The sequence below is a fragment of the Panthera pardus genome, unplaced genomic scaffold (genome assembly GCF_024362965.1).
Source record: "Panthera pardus isolate Hobbes unplaced genomic scaffold, ASM2436296v1 HiC_scaffold_22, whole genome shotgun sequence".
Taxonomy (NCBI): domain Eukaryota; kingdom Metazoa; phylum Chordata; class Mammalia; order Carnivora; family Felidae; genus Panthera; species Panthera pardus.
Genome location: NW_026526788.1, coordinates 54,626,795 through 54,648,727, shown reverse-complemented (window position 1 = coordinate 54,648,727; position 21,933 = coordinate 54,626,795). Strand labels below are relative to the sequence as shown.

General features: G+C 37.8%; 1 protein-coding gene across 6 annotated transcripts in view; it reads right to left on the bottom strand.

Moving 5' to 3' along the window:
• CC2D2B (coiled-coil and C2 domain containing 2B) overlaps nt 1–21,933 on the bottom strand; it is a 93,703-nt gene that overhangs the window by 36,323 nt on the left and 35,447 nt on the right. For all 6 annotated transcript variants that reach the window (XM_019445214.2, XM_019445211.2, XM_019445213.2 and 3 more), the window contains 6 exons: nt 20,759–20,909; nt 19,782–19,929; nt 13,048–13,186; nt 11,690–11,893; nt 1,432–1,524; nt 1,155–1,246 (listed from right to left, as the gene is read on the bottom strand). In XM_019445214.2, the coding sequence (XP_019300759.2) occupies nt 1,155–1,246; nt 1,432–1,524; nt 11,690–11,893; nt 13,048–13,186; nt 19,782–19,929; nt 20,759–20,909 (827 nt within the window). The remainder of the gene's footprint in view (nt 1–1,154; nt 1,247–1,431; nt 1,525–11,689; nt 11,894–13,047; nt 13,187–19,781; nt 19,930–20,758; nt 20,910–21,933) is intronic.

Here is a 21,933-nt window from a genome sequence, read left to right as displayed (position 1 = left end):
TTGAGACAGGAGTTAGTTACACAGGCTGCCAACACAAATCCATGGAATTATAGCTTTATGGCCACACGCATTCCCCCCCTCCCCCCAAAAATGAAAATAAAATACAATAGATTTCTGCATCCAAACCAATTTAAAACCTTATTAGTAGCATTAGGAATCTGCATGTGGCCCCAGGGAGGGTTCCCAGAAACATGGCATGCATAGTCCCGGTCCCACCACTAAGTTTCAGAGACAGAATGATATAAGAATTGAGTTCAGCCAAAGGGTCCCCAAACTGCTGTCTGTGGATCACAGCACCCATGTATGGTTGAGGATTCAGTTTTGAAAGGGGGAGATTGTAGGCTTAATGTGTGGTGCTGCCAGCAGTGACTTTTCCAGTAGCGGTTCCAGGACAGGAAAATCTTAGGACAAAACTGATTTGGGACAAAGGTATTTCTTTTCTCACCTAAAAACGATCAATAAGGAGAGGGTTAAAAACAAATACTACCGGGGCACCTGGGTGGCTCAGTCAGCTAAAGCGTCCAATTACGGCTCAGGTCATGGTCTCATGGCTGTTGGGTTCAAGCCCCACAACAGGCTCTGTGCTGACACCTCAGAGCCTAGAGCCCCCTTCAGATTCTGTGTGTGTGTGTGTCTCTCTGCCCCTCCCCGGCTTGTGCTTTCTCTCAAAAAATAAACATTAAAAAAATTAAAATGCTATGCAATTGAAAATACATATCATATAGATATGTCCAAAGTGCAATTTTAAATAACCAAAAAAAAAAAACCTAATAAAAAAAATAACAAAATGGGGCGCCTGGGTGGCTCAGCTGGTTAAGCATCCAACTTTGGCTTAGGTCATGATCTCATGATTCGTGGGTTAGAGCTCCACATCAGGCTCTGTGCTGATAGCTCAGAGCCTGGAGCCTGTTTTGGATTCTGTGTCCCCCTCTCTCTGCTCCTCCCCCGGCTCACACTCTGTCTCTCTCTCTCTCAAAAATAAATAAACATTAAAAAAATTAATAATATATTTTAATTCACTATATTTCACTTTAAGCTTTGTAAATGCATCCTTTGCATGTAACTTAATATTAGAACAGAGAACATAGAGAAATTTGAAGGCATTATCTTAGAGCTTTATATTTCATATTTAAATAATAATTTTTACTATGTACCTTGCAGATACAATTTCTTCATAATCAGCCACAATATCCGATAAGTTAACTTTGCTAACTTTGACAATTCTTTTCATTATCAACTTTTTCATCTACAAAAAAATAAATTTAATTTAAAGGAATAACAGTTTCTATTTGAAGATTAAGTATTTACAATGGTAATGGTGCCACTATTTTTCACTCCTAATTTTTGCAAGCAATGAATGGAAAAGGAGATTAGGAGGATTTCACAAAAGTGAATGCAAACATATTAATGATACTATTTTGCCATTGTTACCTTTTTCAGAAAATTGGCAGAATTAATCCGTTGTGCAGTAATAGAATTGACATCTGAAATGGGGATATCCTTCTCTATCTGAGTTTCATATTCCTAAACAGAGAATTAAGTTAGTTTCACCTCTTCAATGTCACGGAGCTCAGCTATGATACACTGCAATAAAATATTAAATGTTCACTTTGGTTCATGGATAGGAGACGCTGGAAATCACTGAGCATTAGCTAAGAAGAGCTTTTGATTCTTTTGTTTGCTTCTAGGATAAAGTCCATTCATCTTTTAAAATAGAGTAATGTTGAGGAAAAAATTACGATTGAGAAATTATGAAAAAATGTGAAGATTATTGAGAAATGTTCTTTATGCATATATTTACCTGGCAATCACTGAAAATAAAACATATAGGAAATAGTATAGTATCAATAACTTTAATTTTTAATTTATAACCTTATTTTAAAAAAAAAATTTAAAGTAAACCCTACACCCAATGTGGGGCTTGAACTCACAACCCCAAGATCAAGAGTTGCATGTTCCACTGACTAAGCCAGCCAGGTGCCCCTTAACTTCTAGCTTTAAAAAGTTAATGATAGGAAGATGGCGGCGTAGGAGGACGCTGAGGTCAACGCGTCCTGCGGATCACTTAGATTCCACCCACACCTGCCTAAATAACCCAGAAAATCACCAGAAGACTAGCAGACCGGATTCTCCAGAGGCAAGCGTAGACAAGAGGCCCACAGAAGAGGGGCCCCTCCCGAAGTGGATCTCCGAAGGAAAAGCCAGCTGAGCCTGCCCCTCCCGCTCCCGTGCACCTTGCGGATCCACCCCAGCTAATACGCCAGATCCCCAGCACCACAAGCCTGGCAGTGTGCAAGTAGCCCAGACGGGCCACGCCACCCCACAGTGAATCCCACCCCTAGGAGAGGGGAAGAGAAGGCACACACCAGTCTGACTGTGGCCCCAGCGGTGGGCTGGGGGCAGACATCAGGTCTGACTGTGCCCACCAACGCAAGTTATTCAAGACAGCACAGGGGAAGTGGCCCCGCAGTCCCGCACCACTCCAGGGACTATCCAAAATGACGAAACGGAAGAATTCCCCTCAAAAAAACATCCCGGAAAAAACGACAGCTAATGAACTGATCAAAAACGATTTAAACAATATAACAGAAAGTGAATTTAGAGTAATAGTCATAAAATTAATCGCTGGGCTTGAAAACAGTATAAAGGACAGCAGAGAATCTATTGCTACAGAGATCAAGGGACTAAGGAACAGCCAGGAGGAGCTAAAAAATGCTGTTAATGATCTGCAAAATAAAATGGAGACAACCATGGCTCGGATTGAACAGGCAGAGGAGAGAATAGGTGAACTAGAAGATAAAATTATGGAAAAAGAAGAAGCTGAGAAAAAGAGAGGTAAAAAAATCCAGGAGTATGAGGGGAAAATTAGAGAACTAAGTGATGCACTAAAGAGAAATAATCTACGCATAATTAGTATTCCAGAGGAGGAAGAGAGAGGGAAAGGTGCTGAAGGTGTACTTGAAGCAATAATAGCTGAGAACTTCCCTGATCTGGGGAAGGAAAAAGGCATTGAAATCCAAGAGGCACAGAGAACTCCCTTCAGATGTAACTTGAATCGATCTTCTGCACGACATATCACAGTGAAACTGGCAAAATACAAGGATAAAGAGAAAATTCTGAAAGCAGCTAGGGATAAACGTGCTCTAACATATAAAGGGAGACCTATAAGACTCGTGACCGATCTCTCCACTGAAACTTGGCAGGCCAGAAAGGAATGGCAGGAGATCTTCAATGTGATGAACAGAAAAAAATATGCAGCCGAGAATCCTTTATCCAGCAAGTCTGTCATTTAGAATAGAAGGAGAGATAAAGGTCTTCCCAAACAAACAAAAACAGAAGGAATTCATCACCACTAAACCAGCCCTACAAGAGATCCTAAGGGGGATCCTGTGAGACAAAATACCAGAGACATTGCTACAAGCATGAAACCTATGGACATCACAATGACTCTAAACCCGTATCTTTCTATAATAACACTGAATGTAAATGGACTAAATGTGCCAACCAAAAGACATAGGGTATCAGAATGGATAAAAAAACAAGACCCATCTATTTGCTGTCTACAAGAGACTCATTTTAGACCTGAGGACACCTTCAGATTGAGAGTGAGGGGATGGAGAACTATTTATCATGCCACTGGAAGTCAAAAGAAAGCTGGAGTAGCCATACTTATATCAGACAAACTAGACTTTAAATTAAAGGCTGTAACAAGAGATGAAGAAGGGCATTATATAATAATTACAGGGTCTATCCATCAGGAAGAGCTAACAATTATAAATGTCTATGTGCCGAATACAGGAGCTCCCAAATAGATAAAACAATTACTCACAAACATAAGCAACCTTATTGATAAGAATGTGGTAATCGCAGGTGACTTTAACACTCCACTTACAGAAATGGATAGATCATCTAGACACACGGTCAATAAAGAAACAAGGGCCCTGAATGATACATTGGATCAGATGGACTTGACAGATATATTTAGAACTCTGCATCCCAAAGCAACAGAATATACTTTCTTCTCGAGTGCACATGGAACATTCTCCAAGATAGATCAAATACTGGGTTACAAAACAGCCCTTCATAAGTATACAAGAATTGAAATCATACCATGCATACTTTCAGACCACAATGCTATGAAGCTTGAAATCAACCACAGGAAAAGTCTGGAAAACCTCCAAAAGCATGGAGGTTAAAGAACACCCTACTAAAGAATGAGTGGGTCAATCAGGCAATTAGAGAAGAAATTAAAAAATATATGGAAACAAACGAAAATGAAAATACAACAATCCAAACGCTTTGGGATGCAGCGAAGACAGTCCTGAGAGGAAAATACATTGCAATCCAGGCCTATCTCAAGAAACAAGAAAAATCCTAAATACAAAATCTAACAGCACACCTAAAGGAAATAGAAGCAGAACAGCGAAGACAGCCTAAACCCAGCAGAAGAAGAGAAATAATAAAGATCAGAGCAGAAATAAACAATATAGAATCTTAAAAAACTGTAGAGCAGATCAACGAAACCAACAGTTGGTTTTTTGAAAAAATAAACAAAATTGATAAACCTCTAGGCAGGCTTCTCAAAAAGAAAAGGAAGATGACCCAAATAGATAAAATCATGAATGAAAATGGAATTATTACAACCAATCCCTCAGAGATACAAGCAATTATCAGGGAATACTATGAAAAATTATATGCCAACAAACTGGACAACCTGGAAGAAATGAACAAATTCCTAAACACCCACACGCTTCCAAAACTCAATCAGGAGGAAATAGAAAGCTTGAACAGACCCATAACCAGCGAAGAAATGGAATCAGTCATCAAAAATCTCCCAACAAGTAAGAGTCCAGGACCAGATGGCTTCCTAGGTTCTACCAGATGTTTAAAGCAGAGATAATACCTATCCTTCTCAAGCTATTCCAAAAAAAAGAAAGGGAAGGAAAACTTCCAGACTCATTCTATGAAGCCAGTATTACTTTGATTCCTAAATCAGACAGAGACCCATTAAAAAAAGAGAACTACAGACCAATATCCCTGATGAATATGGATGCAAAAATTCTCAATAAGATACTAGCAAATCAATATAGCATATAAATAGATACAGCATATAAAAAGAATTATTCACCATGATCAAGTGGGATTCATTCCTGGGATGCAGGGCTGGTTCAACATTCGCAAATCAATCAATGTGATACATCACATTAATAAAAGAAAAGAGAAGAACCATATAATCCTGTCAATCGATGAAGAAAAGGCATTTGACAAAATTCAGCAACCTTTCTTAATAAAAACCCTTGAGAAAGTCGGGATAGAAGGAACATACTTAAACATCATAAAAGCCATTTATGAAAAGCCCACACCTAACATCACCCTCAATGGGGAAAAACTGAGAGCTTTCCCCCTGAGATCAGGAACACGACAGGGATGTCCACTCTCACTGCTGTTGTTTAACATAGTGTTGGAAGTTCTAGCATCAGCAATCAGACAACAAAAGGAAATCAAAGGCATCAAAATTGGCAAAGATGAAGTCAAGCTTTCACTTTTTGCAGATGACATGATATTATACATGGAAAATCTGATAGACTCCACCAAAAGTCTGCTAGAACTGATACATGAATTTAGCAAAGTTGCAGGATACAAAATCAATGTACAGAAATCAGTTGCATTCTTATACACTAATAATGAAGCAACAGAAAGACAAATAAAGAAACTGATCCCATTCACAATTGCACCAAGAAGCATAAAATACCTAGGGATAAATCTAACCAAAGATGTAAAAGATCTGTATGCTGAAAACTATAGAAAGCTTATGAAGGAAATTGAAGAAGATATAAAGAAATGGAAAAACATTCCGTGCTCATGGATTGGAAGAATAAATATTGTCAGAATGTCAATACTACCCAAAGCTATCTACACATTCAATGCAATCCCAATCAAAATTGCACCAGCATTCTTCTCAAAACTAGGACAAGCAATCCTAAAATTCATATGGAACCACAAAAGGCCCCGAATAGCCAAAGTAATTTTGAAGAAGAAGACCAAAGCAGGAGGCATCACAATCCCAGACTTTAGCCTCTACTACAAAGCTGTAATCATCAACACAGCATGGTATTGGCACAAAAACAGACACATAGACCAATGGAATAGAATAGAAACCCCAGAACTAGACCCACAAACGTATGGCCAACTCATCTTTGACAAAGCAGGAAAGAACATCCAATGGAAAAAAGACAGTCTCTTTAACAAATGGTGCTGGGAGAACTGGACAGCCACATGCAGAAGATTGAAACTAGACCACTTTCTCACACCATTCACAAAAATAAACTCAAAATGGATAAAGGACCTGAATGTGAGACAGGAAACCATCAAAACCCTAGAGGAGAAAGCAGGAAAAGACCTCTCTGACCTCAGTCATAGCAATTTCTTACTTGACACATCCCCAAAGGCAAGGGAATTAAAAGCAAAAATGAACTACTGGGACTTTATGAAGATAAAAAGCTTCTGCACAGCAAAGGAAACAACCAACAAAACTAAAAGGCAATCAACGGAATGGGAAAAGGTATGTGCCATTGACGTATCAGACAAAGGGCTAGTATCTAAAATCTATAAAGAGCTCACCAAACTCCACACCCAAAAAACAAATAACCCAGTGAAGAAATGGGTAGAAAACATGAATAGACACTTCCCTAAAGAAGACATCCAGATGGCCAACAGGCACATGAAAAGATGCTCAATATCACTCCTCATCAGGGAAACACAAATCAAAACCACACTCATGTATCACCTCACGCCAGTCAGAGTGGCCAAAATGAACAAATCAGGAGACTACAGATGCTGGAGAGGATGCGGAGAAATGGGAGCCCTCTTGCACTGTTGGTGGGAATGCAAACTGGTGCAGCCACTCTGGAAAACAGTGTGGAGGTTCCTCAGAAAATTAAAAATAGACCTACCCTATGACCCAGCAATAGCACTGCTAGGAATTTACCCAAGGGATACAGGAGTACTGATGCATAGGGGCACTTGTACCCCAATGTTTATAGCAGCACTCTCAACAATAGCCAAATTATGGAAAGAACCTAAATGTCCATCAACTGATGAATGGATAAAGAAATTGTGGTTTATATACACAATGGAGTACTACGTGGCAATGAGAAAGAATGAAATATGGCCCTTTGTAGCAATGTGGATAGAACTGGACAGTGTGATGCTAAGTGAAATAAGCCATACAGAGAAAGACAGATACCATATGTTTTCACTCTTATGTGGATCCTGAGAAACTTAACAGAAACCCATGGGGGAGGGGAAGGAAAAAAAAAAAAAAGAGGTCAGAGTGGGAGAGAGAGCCAAAGCATAAGAGACTCTTAAAAACTGAGAACAAGCTGAGGGTTGATGGGGGGTGGGAGGGAGGGGAGGGTGGGTGATAGGTATTGAGGAGGGCACTTTTTGGGATGGGCACTGGGTGTTGTATGGAAACCAATTTGACAATAAATTTCATATATTGAAAAAAAAAGTTAATGGTAACTTTAATTTTACATCCAACAGTTGGTATAAGATTGTCAGGCTGTGTCATCTATATAATTTAGAATAAATCTGCATCTGTTATATCTGCATTTGTGGGATACATCCTTAATGCACATGGAAATTGTTTTATATTATGGATATCACCAAACACTACCCAAAAATAATGAAGTAGATACTTTATAACTTTCAGCTATATTACAATGAACATTCTTTTATCTGAAAGTAACTTATTTGTTCTTCCAATTTTCTGCAAGAAATCTTGAATTTAATTCTGTTGGTCGGTAACTTTTACTTAAAAATATATAAATATTTCGTATCACTTCATTCTTTAAAGTATTAACTTATAGGAGTTACTTAAATATTATAATATCTAGATATTAATTTTTGTTATATGTGTTATATATGTTCTTAATCTGTAGGGTTTTAATCTTAATATCAAATTTATTAAGCTTTTCCTTTTTAATTTATACTTTTTGTGTTTTAAGAAATACTTTCTTACCCCAAGATTTTCAGTTAAGTTTTGCTTTTCACATTTTCCTTTTTATGAAGTTTGTTATTTTAATTCCAGTATAGGTAACATAATTCACGTGTAATCTTCATTACACATGGTATGTATTCCTTTTGTGAGATTTGAATTTGACTTTACTTCTTTCTACAGAGATGACCAGAACCACTTAACAGATAGTCCATTTTTTTCCAACTGATTTGTGACGATACCTCTGCCAAACATAGAAGTTTCCACACATGCATGATAAGTCTGTTTGGAGGCCCTCTGCTCTATTTCACTGGTTTGGGATTGTATTACTACATTTTCACGTTAATTTGGGGAGGACCAGCATCCTACAATGTGGGCATCTTACAACTTCCTATCAGTGAACACTTACTCAGATTTTTTTTTTACATCATTCAAAATGTTTTATAATTGTCTCCATTAAGTTTTTGAACATCTTTTTTGTTAAATATACTCTTGAGTATCTTAAAGTTTTTATTGTCATTGAAGGGGTATCTTCATTAAGTTCCATTTTTAGTAGGTTTTTACTGATGTATAGAATGCTATTTATTTTTGTCTTTATTTTCTCCTCAGATTTTTCAAACCTACAGAAAATTACCAAGAATGTTAAAATCCATATACCTATTTTCTTGATTAAGTAATTACAGTTGATCCTTGAACAACATGGGTTTGGACTGTGCAGGCACACTTAGACACAGATTTTTTTTGCAGTATGGTACTGAAAATATATATTTTTTTCATTACGATTTTCTTAGTAACATTTTCTTTTCTCTCTAGCTTACTTTATGGTAAGAATACAGCATATAATAATGTAACATACAAAATATGCGTTAATCAATGCTTTATGTTATTGGTAACACATCTAGTCCACAACAGGCTATTAGTTCAGTCTGAGGGGAGTCAAAAGTTATACACAAACTTTCAACTGCTCAGGGTTCGACGCTCCTAACCCCCAAGTTGTTACAGGATCAACTGTGTACTTTGCCACATCTGCTTAATCTCTTTTATTATTTTTATTATTTTGGCTAAAATATCTCAAAGTAAATTATAGATACCATGATACCTCATTCCTAAATAAATACTTCAGCATGAATCTTCAAAAAACTAAGGACTAACAACCACGATGCCATAATCTCAGACAACAAAATTAACAATTTCCCGGTATTATTTAATACTCATCCCATAGTCAAATTTCACCAATTGCCATTTTTCCCCCTCAAAATCTAGATCTAATTACGGATCATGTTGCCTGTGGTTGTCCCTTTAGTCTCTTTTAATCTAGAATACTCTGCCTTTTTAAAGAGATTAAAACAGTTGTACCTGCCAGCCAGTTGTCCCACATTGCAAATTTGATTGTTTCAGTGGTGCCACTTAGCTTGTTTCTCTAGTCCTCCTATTTCTTGTAAACAAATTCATCTAAAGTCCTAATTGGAATCAGATTACACACATTTGGCAAGGATATTTCATTGTAATGTTGTGTATTTTATATTGTATCATGTAAGGGCCAGTAATATCTGGCTGTCCTTTATTAGTATATCAGTTTTCTATTGCTGCTGTAACAAATTATCACAGATTAAGTGGCTTCCAACAACACAAACTTATCCTCTCACAGTTTTGTAGGTGCGAGGTTCTAGTTCTCTGCCCCAGGTCTCACAAGGTGTAGGCCAGCCAGGTTCTTATTGGGAATCTCCAGAAGGATCTGTTTCCGAGCTCACTGACACTGTTGGCAGAATCCAGGACCCTGCAGCTATGGGACTGAGGTCTGATTCCCTTGCTGCTGTCAGCTGGGGCCCCCTCTTAGCTTCCAGGGACCCGTCTCCAGTCTTTACAGGTAGGTGGGTCTCTAAATCTCAGAGCCAGCAACCACATGTTGAATCCTTCTCTTGACAAATCTCTGATTTCTCTTGCTGCTGTTTTTCCTCCCAGCTGGAAAAATTTCTCTGCTTTTAAAGGCTCATATAATTAGATTAGGTCCACCCAGGTAATCCAGGATAATCTCCCTGTTTTAAACAACGTAACAGAACATATTCACAGGTTCTGGGGATTAGGGAGTGGACATCCTTAGGGAGTCATTATTCTGTCTACCACAATTAATAAGATTAAGTTGGATCACTGAGTCGAGATGGTGACAACTAGATTTCTTCATTGTAGAGGCACAATGTTCTTTTTGCTCTAACAAAATTGCTATTCATTTTAAAATATGGATATTATATTCAACAAATTTATTATTTTTGATAGTTTGTTGTAGATTCTCTTATGTTTTCCATGTAGACAAATGTATTTTCTGCAAACAAAGGCAGTTTGTCTTTTCTAATTCTAATTTCCTTCTTTCCTTTCTTCTTTTTGTCTTAATGTATTGGCTCTTACTGGTAGAGATAATAGTGGCCATCCTTATGTTGTTCAGATTAATGGGAAAATTGATGTCTATCCACTGAGTATAATATTTGTCTAGGAGCCTATGAGGAAACGGATTTCTGGTCATGATCCTTACACCAACTCAGTTTCAGAACCACACAGATAGTAGGGTCACTGAATCATACTCACGGGACCGATTATAAGGAACAGGTTTTTTCCAGAATGCTAGAAAGCTGGAGACAGAGAATTTGTTCAGGGACACTTAGGTACTGGCTCTATTTCTTTTCTTGAAGGATAATATGGCCTTGACTTGGGTTCAAGAGCCAGAAGAGTCCAAAGTTTGTAAACATTCCCTTAAATGGAAGTGCATTTACCATATAAGTATTAATTCTCCTGGAGTAGTTATGTAAATTTTGCTTATTGTGTACAGGGGATTTTTGTTTGATTGATTTTTTTGTTTGTTTGTTTCATTTCGTTTTGTTAACTCTGGCAAAACCTTACTCTGTGTGGACATGTCACAAGAAGCTTAATCCCCATTAGGGTTCCAAAGCCCAGGAAAAACCAGCATCAAAATTTGTTGCAGGTGTCCTGTCCTATGTTCTGCTCTGCTTCTGTACGTTTCTGCATCCCTGGCTGATTACATCTGAAACTCAATCTAATCATCCAGTGGGTGTGTAGGTGGTGCCTTCTCATCTCCCAACCTCTCCCTATAACTTGAGTTTTAAATGTAATGAGTCTTGTATATGTTTGTTTGCATATACTCTAAATTAGGGTATAAAAGCTAAAGGATGGCTAAGTGGCAGCAACAAAAACAAACATACAGAATTCTTTACATTATTTTTTTTTAATGTGTAATTATTTTTGAGAGAGAGAGAGAGAGACACAGAGTGCAAGTAACACAGAATCTGAAGCAGGCTTCAGGCTCTGAGCTGTCAGCACAGACCCAGTCGCAGGGCTTGAACTCACGAACTGTGAGATCTTGACCTGAGCCAAAGTCGTATGCTTAATCAACTGAGCCACCCAGGCACCCCTACATTATTTTTTAAAACAAGTTTTACTATATTTAATATTAAGTGGTGTACTGCAATTTCCTTTCAGCCCAGGACAAAAACAAATATCAAAAAATTTATTCATTTTTTTTTCATTGATTGATAATAACCAAAGTGAAATTAAAAAACCTATTTTAACCTACTTTTAAAGTAAATGTATTTTACTAGTTAAAAAAAAAAAGATAGATTTAAAGCAGCAAAAATATTAATCTATCACACAATAAGTCATATTCAAATAGAAACCATGTACCTGGAAGACTAAATCTGGAATCTCTTTATCATAGAGAGGCATTTGCTGCAGAAGGAAAACATCTAATTGACCTGCATTTCTAAGTTGCAATAGCTGGAAACGTTTACTCTTTTCCATTTCCTCCTCAGAGACAAAGTTAAATTCATCTTGCATCTGTTCAAGACGAAAATACTTTGGAATGTCCTGTCCTTTATGTTTCATGTACTATAAAACATAAATAATGTAAAGTCTTTACTGAAAATATTAATTTTTTTGAATTCAAGAATTATTTCAAAACACTGTTTCTCCCTCCCCCCGCCCAACTGTGAGATGTGAGAGTTGCCATATATGTAGGAAATGGAGCAGTGAATCTATACAAGAGATAGAATCTGGGGGAAAAAAAAGAAAGAAAGAAAAGGAAAAACAGAATCCAGCATATATGGCTTCCCAACCTTTTCCTGGTCAGGACTTAAGTGAAAAATGAAAATATTTGTATTGCGCACTGGGTTAAAAGAGGGGACTATTTATATCTGGTTGCCATAACTGTTGAGAAAGGATCAAAATTTCTGTACACCTGTAACCAACTGGGCACGTTAGTTGGGGAGCTCCGATCTAGGGAAGCTTAACTGCAATGATCTGTGCTTGTTTTAGCCTATAAATGCACATGTGAGTACATGGTTCATGTAAAGAAGAGAGCTAGCTGCTAAAGATTTATTCGCTGTAGTTCTACAAGGAAAAATAAAACACAGAATGAATAACTACAGTAAAAGGCAGAATGATATCAGAGCCATAGAAGTTATAAAAAGAAAAAAAGTTAACAGGAGCGAAAAGAAAGAAGGGCCCGTATCTAACTGAGGTTATCAAGGAAACCTTCACCAGACTTGCATGGTAGGTGAGACAGTCACCATGGGTGCCCTTCTGGGCAGAGGGAATGACATGCATAAAGGTATGAAGAATGCATGTTTGAGGCACACAGAGCAGTTCAGATGGCTATAAGAAAGAGAAGTGAACAGATAATGGAGCCTTTGAGGGAAAGAATGTGTCTATAAATCATCTTTATACCTCTGGCATCTATAATACCACTGGTCCTCAGTAGTTACATAAGAGATGTTAGCTTGAAGGTTAGCCTGTAGGGTGTACTGCAGGCTGCTAAGGAAGGGCAGAGTACCAACCATCAGGTCTCCACTAGCAATTATTTCAGTTGCTAAATTTCTAATTGCCTTTACAGTACTGTAAACTGGTTGAAAGTTCTATGTCCCCAGAATTATCTTTACACGCCTCGTGGTGCCTAGAAAAATATACAGCAAACTTTGAAGTATGAGGGAGGAGAGCTTACAAAATAGAATATATTTGTAGTATTGATATTTGCTATAACTTACCATGACAAATTCCATTAAATCAGAATATTCTGGATTATTTGGATCAATTTTTACTTCGTTTGCCCATTCAAAAAGCTTCTGTGCATTAATGAGCCATGGAATTCCAGGAACGCCTCTTGCGTCTACATTCCTTAACACACTAACATAGAGAAAAGTATTTGGTGACCTTGCAAACTATATGCAGGTTGTGTGTCTGTTATGCTGGGTAAAACCTACCCATTCCAGGTAGTTAAAGATGAAAGCTATCCTTCCCCTGCATTTGAAGATAAAACAGAAGATTTGGGTGTGATATCTCTCCTGGTTCTTCGCACATTCTAACTTGTATCGTAGCTTGTTGATAAATGTGTCTACCACCTTCCTTAAGAGACAATAAGCTTCTTAACAGTAATGGCTATAAATATCCATCTTTGCCATCTCCACCCTGTGTAGTAGCTAAAACATAGTAGATGCCCAAGTGAATAGTGCTTACTGAATGTACTTTGTAAACCCTGAGGAAAGTAACTTGTTAAATATTTTCTTTCTATAGGACGCACAATATTGAAATTTAATCAAGATGTTAGCTTTAGCAAAATTAATAAAGTCCACAATATAAAAAGAATCTTTAGGCTCTATCTTTACAATTGAAACATAATATCGAGTAATACTGGGACATATTCTGCCAGAAGACTATCTTTGCTCATATGAGGCCATCTGGAGAAGTTGGAGAGCTATAGGAATCTAGACTCGTAATTCATTCTTGGTGGCCTCAGCTATAGGCTAAGTGCAAAAGAAATTCAACCCCAAACAGTAAGGATTTCTTTGGAGCCATCAATTATCCGTTATTTCATCTCTCTCTTCATAGATAATTTGCCTCATCATGTGTAATTAGAGGGATTTGTACCAGAAAATCTCTAAGATCCTTTCCATAAAGTAACTCAAGAAATGCTCCAGTCCATAAACTGGGAGTCCAGAAATACAGTTCTAACTCAGATTAAATAATGTCTTAATCCAAACATGGACACTATCTTATATTGTCTACTTTCCATCAGCTTCTATTCATATTTCTCTGATGAATCTTTAGAAGCTATTGCTAACTAAGCCAATGCCTGGTTTGATAGGATGTAAACACAATTACAAATAGGTGAAGTATGAGTATTCTTCCTTTCTTTAATTCCTATTTCTGTCCTTGTATTTGAACTGTTTTGATATCTTTGTCACAAGAGATCTCTAGGGCCTAATACCCCTGACGTTATCATGTAAGAAACTTTCCTTCTCACAGGAAATTTTCCTTCTCCTAGGAAGAGCCCTAGCCTAGGTCACAAAGCCCGAGGCCAAGCTTACATGTTATAGATTAAGGAGAGAAACTTACCCATGATTTCTGCCTCGTGGACAGTAATAAAGACCTGAGAACATCTCCTACCTTTGCTACAGTGATTCTTCCCGTTACCTCATAGGTGTTCAGCTGTGGGCTACGGCAAAATCCCTGTCACCTGTATTTCCTTCTCCACAACCAAATGCCAAGCAAGTAACACAATTCAGTGGCATTAAGTATATTCACAGTGTTGTACAACCACCGTCACTATCTCGTTCCAGAATTTGTATCATTCCAAACAGAAACTCTGTTAAACAGCAACTCAACAACTCCCCATTCCTCCCTCCCTTCAACTGCTGGCTTTTGTCTCTATGAATTAAGCCAAAAAAAAAAAAAATTAAAAAAAAGGTAAAGTTATTAAGGGAGAAAAGACAGACTGTCTACAAAACACCAACACGGCAGACTTTTAAACAGGAATAATAAATCCCAGAAAATTATGCAATTCTAGCTTCAAAATGTCAATGGAAAATAAAATAAAAATCAACATCATATTTTACACCCAAAGTATTATTCAAGAATGGGGACAAAGGGGGCACCTGGGTGGCTCAGTTGGTTAAGTGTTAGACTCTTGATTTTGGCTTGGGTCATGATCTCACGGTCGTGAGACTCAGCCCTGCACTGGGCTTTGCACTGAGCAGGGAGCCTGCTTAAGATTCTCCCTCTGCCCTCTCCCCTGCTCTCTCTCTCTCTCTCAAAGAAGTAGGAGGACTAAATAAATATATACAATAACTAAACAAATTTGCTAGCCATAGAAAGTGAGTGGAAGAATCATTAAAGGAGCAAATGTTCAGTAAGAAAAGTAAATGTAGAATGAAAGTGTGAAAGATAAACAGGTGCAAATACAAAAGTCAATCATGTCAGAAAAGTAAATTAACTAATGAGCATAAGAAAAACTGTTTCATATTTTAAAAATGTGTTAAACCAAAACTCTAGACAACAATCACTGAGATTAGAGAGATGTGCTCAGTGTGGTATTAAAACATGCCAAGATTTTCTTTTCATTCACTGCTTCATCTCCAGCTCATTGATGAATGAATGAATGAGTAAATCAGAGAATAAATGAAGCCTTTATTTTGGATCTCCTTTGGTTCCATGCTCTGACTCTCACAAGTCAGCCTTGCTTTTTGGAGCACCCATCCTAGGTTTCTGGAACGCCTTCTCAGCATCAGCCCTTGAGCACCCACAACTGTAGAGGAGAGTTCTGGAACCAATCACGGTGATCACAGAGGCCCCAGCTATAAAGTTTTACTTCAAGTTAACTACTTTAGAGAGCACTCTGGACTTTGAAACCTTCTCTTGCAATTCGCTTCCTGTTGAAATCTGTCATCTGTCCTGATCTTTCACAGAACTGCTTTCAATCTTTTGTAAACTTGAGTTCCCAAGTAAAGGAACTGCTACCTGCAGCATCGCAGATGCCATCAGAGAAAAAGCTTCAAGAAGCGAAATGATATGGACAGGCCAGTGAATATGGCCAGAAGGTCACTGGTAGCATTCAGGAATAAATTGGTTAAGTTAGAGAGGGAATGTGTGAATAAAAAGTGGAGGCAAAGTACAAAGATGAGTAGACCACACAAATGAGGACTTGGACAGGAAAAATGGTCAAGACAGGTCTTCAGAGTTTAATCAAATGCCTGGGTTTTTCTTTGTTTTAAAACAAAGAAGGCTTCTTGGATACCAAAGACTAACAGCTTAGGGAAATGGAATAAAGACAATGTAAGAAAAAGGGATATAAATACATCATCAGGATCCTAAAGGAGACAAAGTTCCAAATTACCTGTATAAAAGCTTCAGAGTAAGGAGAACAAACATTTGACTCCAAGAAAAAAAGCAAGGAATAGTATGATGAGGCAAAGATTGGAAACAGCTGCAGTGGGGACTATGCTAGGGAAAAACTAAGAAATAAAAACAAATAATGGTTCAGAGTATTAAAAGGTTACTCACTAGCTCCAAATGAATTACCTTTATTAATTTTTCATTTTTCTCTAAAATGCCCTTACTCAGGTCTCTAAGGAGATGACCTTATGTACTCAGCAAAACAAGGACATCATTAAAATTTAGTTTCTGTCTACATAGTTATTTCTGTCTCCTCTGATTTGAAGAGATATTTCCTCTCCTCTGAAGCCATAGCTATTCACTTGCATTCTGGTTCAACATCTTCTTTCTGTGAAGGATCGCATACTCTTTCTAGTACATTCTGGCTCTTTCTCTATGGATTTCATCACTTGTTCTAGGAAGATAAAGATTGCCCCAACTTTCAAGAAACCTATACTTTGATTCTATTGTCTCTCTTATTTTCAGCCTCTTCTTAAAACTTCTTGACCTCAGTTTCCTCAATATCAATTGCTGAGTGCTACTGACACTTTGTTTTTTTTCTCTAAAACTATTGCCAAGGAAAGCATTTTTGAACTCTTACTGTCACTCTGGCCATATGTCACTGGTTTTATACACAGTGATCTCATTGTTATTTTTAAAATAGTCTCTAATTTCAGTCTTGATTTCCTGTTTAACCCAAGTTATTTATAGCAATGTTTTAAATTTTAAAAATTATTTTATTTTAAAAATAGACTCTTTAGAGTTTTAGGTTCAGAGCAAGACTGATCAGAAAGTGCACAGTTTCCATGTATCTCCTACCCCCACTCCCACCCCCCCAAAAAATGCTACCTCCTCTACTATCAATATCCTTTAACAGATGTGTAATTTAGTACATTCATCACAATAAAAGACTTGCATTTGTTACAATCAATGGTTGACACATCATTATCACTCCAAGTCCACAGTTTACATTACGGTTTATTTTTGGTGTTATACATTCCATTCCATAGGTTTTGACAAACATGTAATGGCAGGTATCTACAATGATAATATCATATAGATAGTAGTTTCACTGCCCTAAAAATCCTGTGTGTCCTGCCTATTCATCCCCGCCTCCTCCTAATGCCTGGCAACCACTGATATTTTTTTGTCTCCACAGTTCTGACTTTTCCATAATGTCATATAGTTGGATATATAACTACGTCCTTTAGAAATATGTGTTTAGAGGTGCCTGGGTGGTTCAGCTGGTTGAGCGACCAACTCCTGATTTCAGCTCAGGTCATGATCTATAGTTCGTGAATCTGAGCCCTGCGTCAGGCTCTGCACTGACAGCACAGAGCCTGCTTGGGATTCTCTCTTTCTCCCTGTCTCTCTGCCTCTCTCCTGCTTGTGTGTGCTCTCTCTCTCTCAAAATAAATACATAAACCTAAAAAAACATAAAAATTCCATACTATTAAAAAATAATAACAAATATGTGTTTTGATGGGGAGGGGAAAGACCATCTTTTTGTTATCATCATTCATTAATTTTTAAATGATGGAAACCACTTGCCCCTTACATTTACTATTTTATTTAAATGTAGCAAACATATAAACCAGTATTATCATTTTTACAGAATTTTACTGTACTTAATTCTAGCAATCCTTTTTGTGGTATAATCTAGAAATTAATCCCAATTTCTCTAAGAAGTCCTAGGACATAGGGGCGTCTGGCTGGCTCAGTTGGTTAAGCGTCCAGCTCTTGATTTCGGCTCAGGTCATGATCTTATAGTTCGAGGGATCAAGCCCCATGTTAGGCTCTGTGTTGACAGCATGGGGCCTGCTTGGGATTCTCTCTCTCCCTCTCTCTCTGCCCCTACCCTGCACTCTCGTGCTCACTCTTTCTGTCTCTCTCACTCTCTCTCAAAATAAATAAACTTAAAAAAAAATAAATAAAGAAGTCCTGGGACATGAATAAGATTTCTAGGATTTTTCTTCTAGCAAACTGATAATGCATAAATGATTCTTTCATAATCCAAAATGTTTGGGAGATATAAAGGCTTCACAAATAAAATCCTTGGGAGTACTTGGCCCCTGCCTGCAAGAGCTATGGAACCGTTTCTGTCATCATCCATGTAGCTATTAACCTAAGCATTAAAGAGATACAGTCACTTACATGTAAATCCAAATAAAAATAAATAGTCCAAATAAACTGACCTGCTCTTACCACTGCTAGAGTTTTTTTCCCTTTTACAGATATAGATTCTGCGTGATGCTTTGCTGAAGATTGGTATTATTTCATAAAAGTTTATTACCTGCATGCAGAAGAATGAAACTAGACCACTTTATTACACCATTCACAAAAATAAACTCAAAATGGATGAAGGACCTGAATGTGAGACAGGAAACCATCAAAACCCTAGAGGAGAAAGCGGGAGAAAACCTCTTTGACCTCAGTTGCAGCAATTTCTTACTTGACACATCTTCAAAGGCAAGGGGATTAAAAGCAAAAATGAACTATTGGGACCTCATCAAGATAAAAAGCTTCTTCACTGCAAAGGAAACAATTAACAAAACTAAAAGTCAACCGATGGAATAGGAAAAGATATTTGCAAATGACATATCGGATAAAGGGCTAGTATCCAAAATCTATAAAGAACTCACCAAACTCCACACCCAAAAAACAAATAATCCAGTGAATAAATGGGCAGAAGACGTGAATAGACACTTTTCTAAAGAAGACATCCAGATGGCCAACAGGCACATGAAAAGATGCTCAATATCACTCCTCATCAGGGAAATACAAATCAAAACCACACTGAGATACCACCTCACACTGGTCAGAGTGGCTAAAATGAACCAATCAGGAGACTATAGATGCTGGAGAGGATGTGGAGAAACAGGAACCCTCTTGCACTGTTGGTGGGAATGCAAACTGGTGCAGCCGCTCTGGAAAACAGTGTGGAGGTTCCTCAAAAAATTAAAAACAGATCTACCCTATGACCCAGCAATAGTACTGCTAGGAATTTGCCCAAGGGATACAGGAGTGCTAATGCATAGGGGCACTTGTACCCCAATGTTTATAGCAGCACTTTCAACAACGGCCAAATTATGGAAAGAGCCTCAATGTCCATCAACTGACAAATGGATAAAGAAGATGTGGTTTATTTATACAATGGAATACTACTCGGCAATGAGAAAGAATGAAATCTGGCCATTTGTAGCAACGTGGATGGAACTGGAGAGTGTTATGCTAAGTGAAGTAAGTCAGGCAGAGAAAGACAGATACCATATGTTTTCACTCCTATGTGGATCCTGAGAAACTTAACAGAAAACCAGGGGGGAGGGGAGGGGGAGAAAAAAAGTTACAGAGAGGGAAGGAGGCAAACCATAAGAGACTCTTAAATACTGAGAGCAAACTGAGGGTTGATGGGGGGTGGGGGAGAGGGGAAAGCGGGTGATGGGCATTGAGGAGGGCACCTGTTGGGAGGAGCACTGGGTGTTGTATGGAAACCAATTTGACAATAAATTACATATTAAAAAATAATAATTAAAAAATAAATAAATAAAATAAAATAAAATAAGTTTATTACCTGCAGTAAGCAGATCTTAAGGACTGCGACTTGGGTGTCAGAGGAATACCATTTTCGTCTAAAGCCCATGATAGACAGTAGCTAAGTTTTCCTGATGTCAAAAGACAAAGTTCTTCAGTTGCATTTCCCTCAAGAACAAAAGGCACATCTGTATATAAAAAGCATTAAAAACATGCAATTTAAATAAAGCACAGAGTTTAACACATTGTAGATGTTTTCCCCTGACTTTTACCTGTGGAACCCAAGGCTGTTCTGTGGTGACCCCAGGCTCTAATTTTAGAGCTCTCCCTCATTTCCCATCTAAGGTACCTCAAGGCAGATGACTTCAAACAGACTACAAAAGAGAGAGGAAAACCTAGGGATGAACGTCTCTACTGCCTTCTCCTTACAACCAGAACTTTTCTTAACCATTCTTTCTGGAAGTGGCTTCTAGAAGGAAAGGACACTGGCAGCAGGTCAAGCGCCAAACCAGCTACTACTCTGTCCTTTTTCCCTACATTCCCGAGTCTTCTCCCTCTACCCATTTTCTTTCTCAGTCTCCAGGGGGCTTAACAATACATCTCTTCTCTCCTTTTCTCTCTTTCTCTCCTTCCTTCTCTCTCCCTTCCCTATTCAGTTCAAAGACAAATCAACACGTCCTGGAGCTTCTTTAGGCTTCACTGAAGGAGAGGTAGAAGCAGAGCAGTCTCTCCACTCAGGATCAGACTCCTGTTCCACAGAGCACCGTGCTCCTATTTCAGATAATTTAGGAAAAGCACAGGTGCTGATTCCAAATTTTAGATTTCCCAAAGATCTGATGATTCAAAACAAAGTGCAAAAAATCTTGGTTTAACATCTGAGAGGAGAGTTTAATACACTTCAAACCTGATACCATAAACATAGCATTCTTTACTCACATAAATGATGCAGGGTCTCGTGGGATATGGAGTTCAAAAAGAGAATAGAGGTGGGGGAGGGGACGTTTTAAATACACTTACTGCTTCCTACTTCTCCATATGCAGGTGTGACCAGCTCATCAGAGCTAAACTCTACATATTCCAAAACAGTTTTGCTTTTCACCTCTGTGCTGTTAGGTAAAGGTAAATACAGTTTTGCCAGTAAGCTTGTCCTTTGACTTACTTCATAAACCTAAATATAAAAGAAACAGTTGATAGCTCACTGCAAGTACCAAATAAATAAGTAAATAAATAAAAAAAAAGCTAAAAGCTAACATAAGAATCTTCACTAACACATTTTTATTCTTTTTTAAAAATACTAGAATATAAAATAGGTATAGCATTTCATCCACATGATTATAAGAAAAGGAAATAATCATATGTCCTTAAAAATACAATGCCTTTTAGTGGTTTCAAAGAAAATGAATTGAATAAAAGGATTATAAATATAGTTCTGAGCATATGGGTACATATAACACAATACCTGAATAACTTGCTTTTGGATAGCACTTTTAAAGTTCTTTATCTCATTTAAACCTGATAAAAATTATAGGAAATAGGTATTATTCTTCCAATTTTATAAATGAAGAAACTGAGTCTCTATATGAAACTACATTAGTTTTTATTATAAATGATAGAAACCCAGGTTGAATTGCTCAACAAAAGGGGAGATCCATTGGTTCATGGAGTCCAAGGACAAGTTAAATAAGCTATAAGAGGTACGGGAGGGAGAAAGAGTCCCAGAAGAAGGAGTAGGGAGGTGCTGAGTAGACAGTTCCATACTAAACCCGGGACTTCTGATTCTGCGTGCTGTTCTATACTACAATCCCATCACTGCCATAACTACAAACCTAATGGGTTTTTTAGAAAAATCTTATTTTGACTTATACTGTGTTGTCAGTGTTTGGGGAAACAGTGATAGGTGCTCAAAGAAGAAGGAAATCAAGGAGGGAGAAAATGCTTCCTGAAAGATAAGAACGTGTCAATCAAAAGGATGGGTGGTTAACCAGAAAAGTAGAGAAAAAGGAGAGTCAAAGAGGCAAATGTTTTTTCCGGTCATCTTAGCACTGTCCTTGTAAGAGTGAATATAAGTCAGCACACTAGTTCCTTGACAAAGGCATCCCTAATGTAGAAAAGTTTATAGGGGTGTAGTTAATGGACTTATAGGATTCAGGTCTATGAGAGAAATTTCTTATTGCAACTCAGTAAATTGGCTA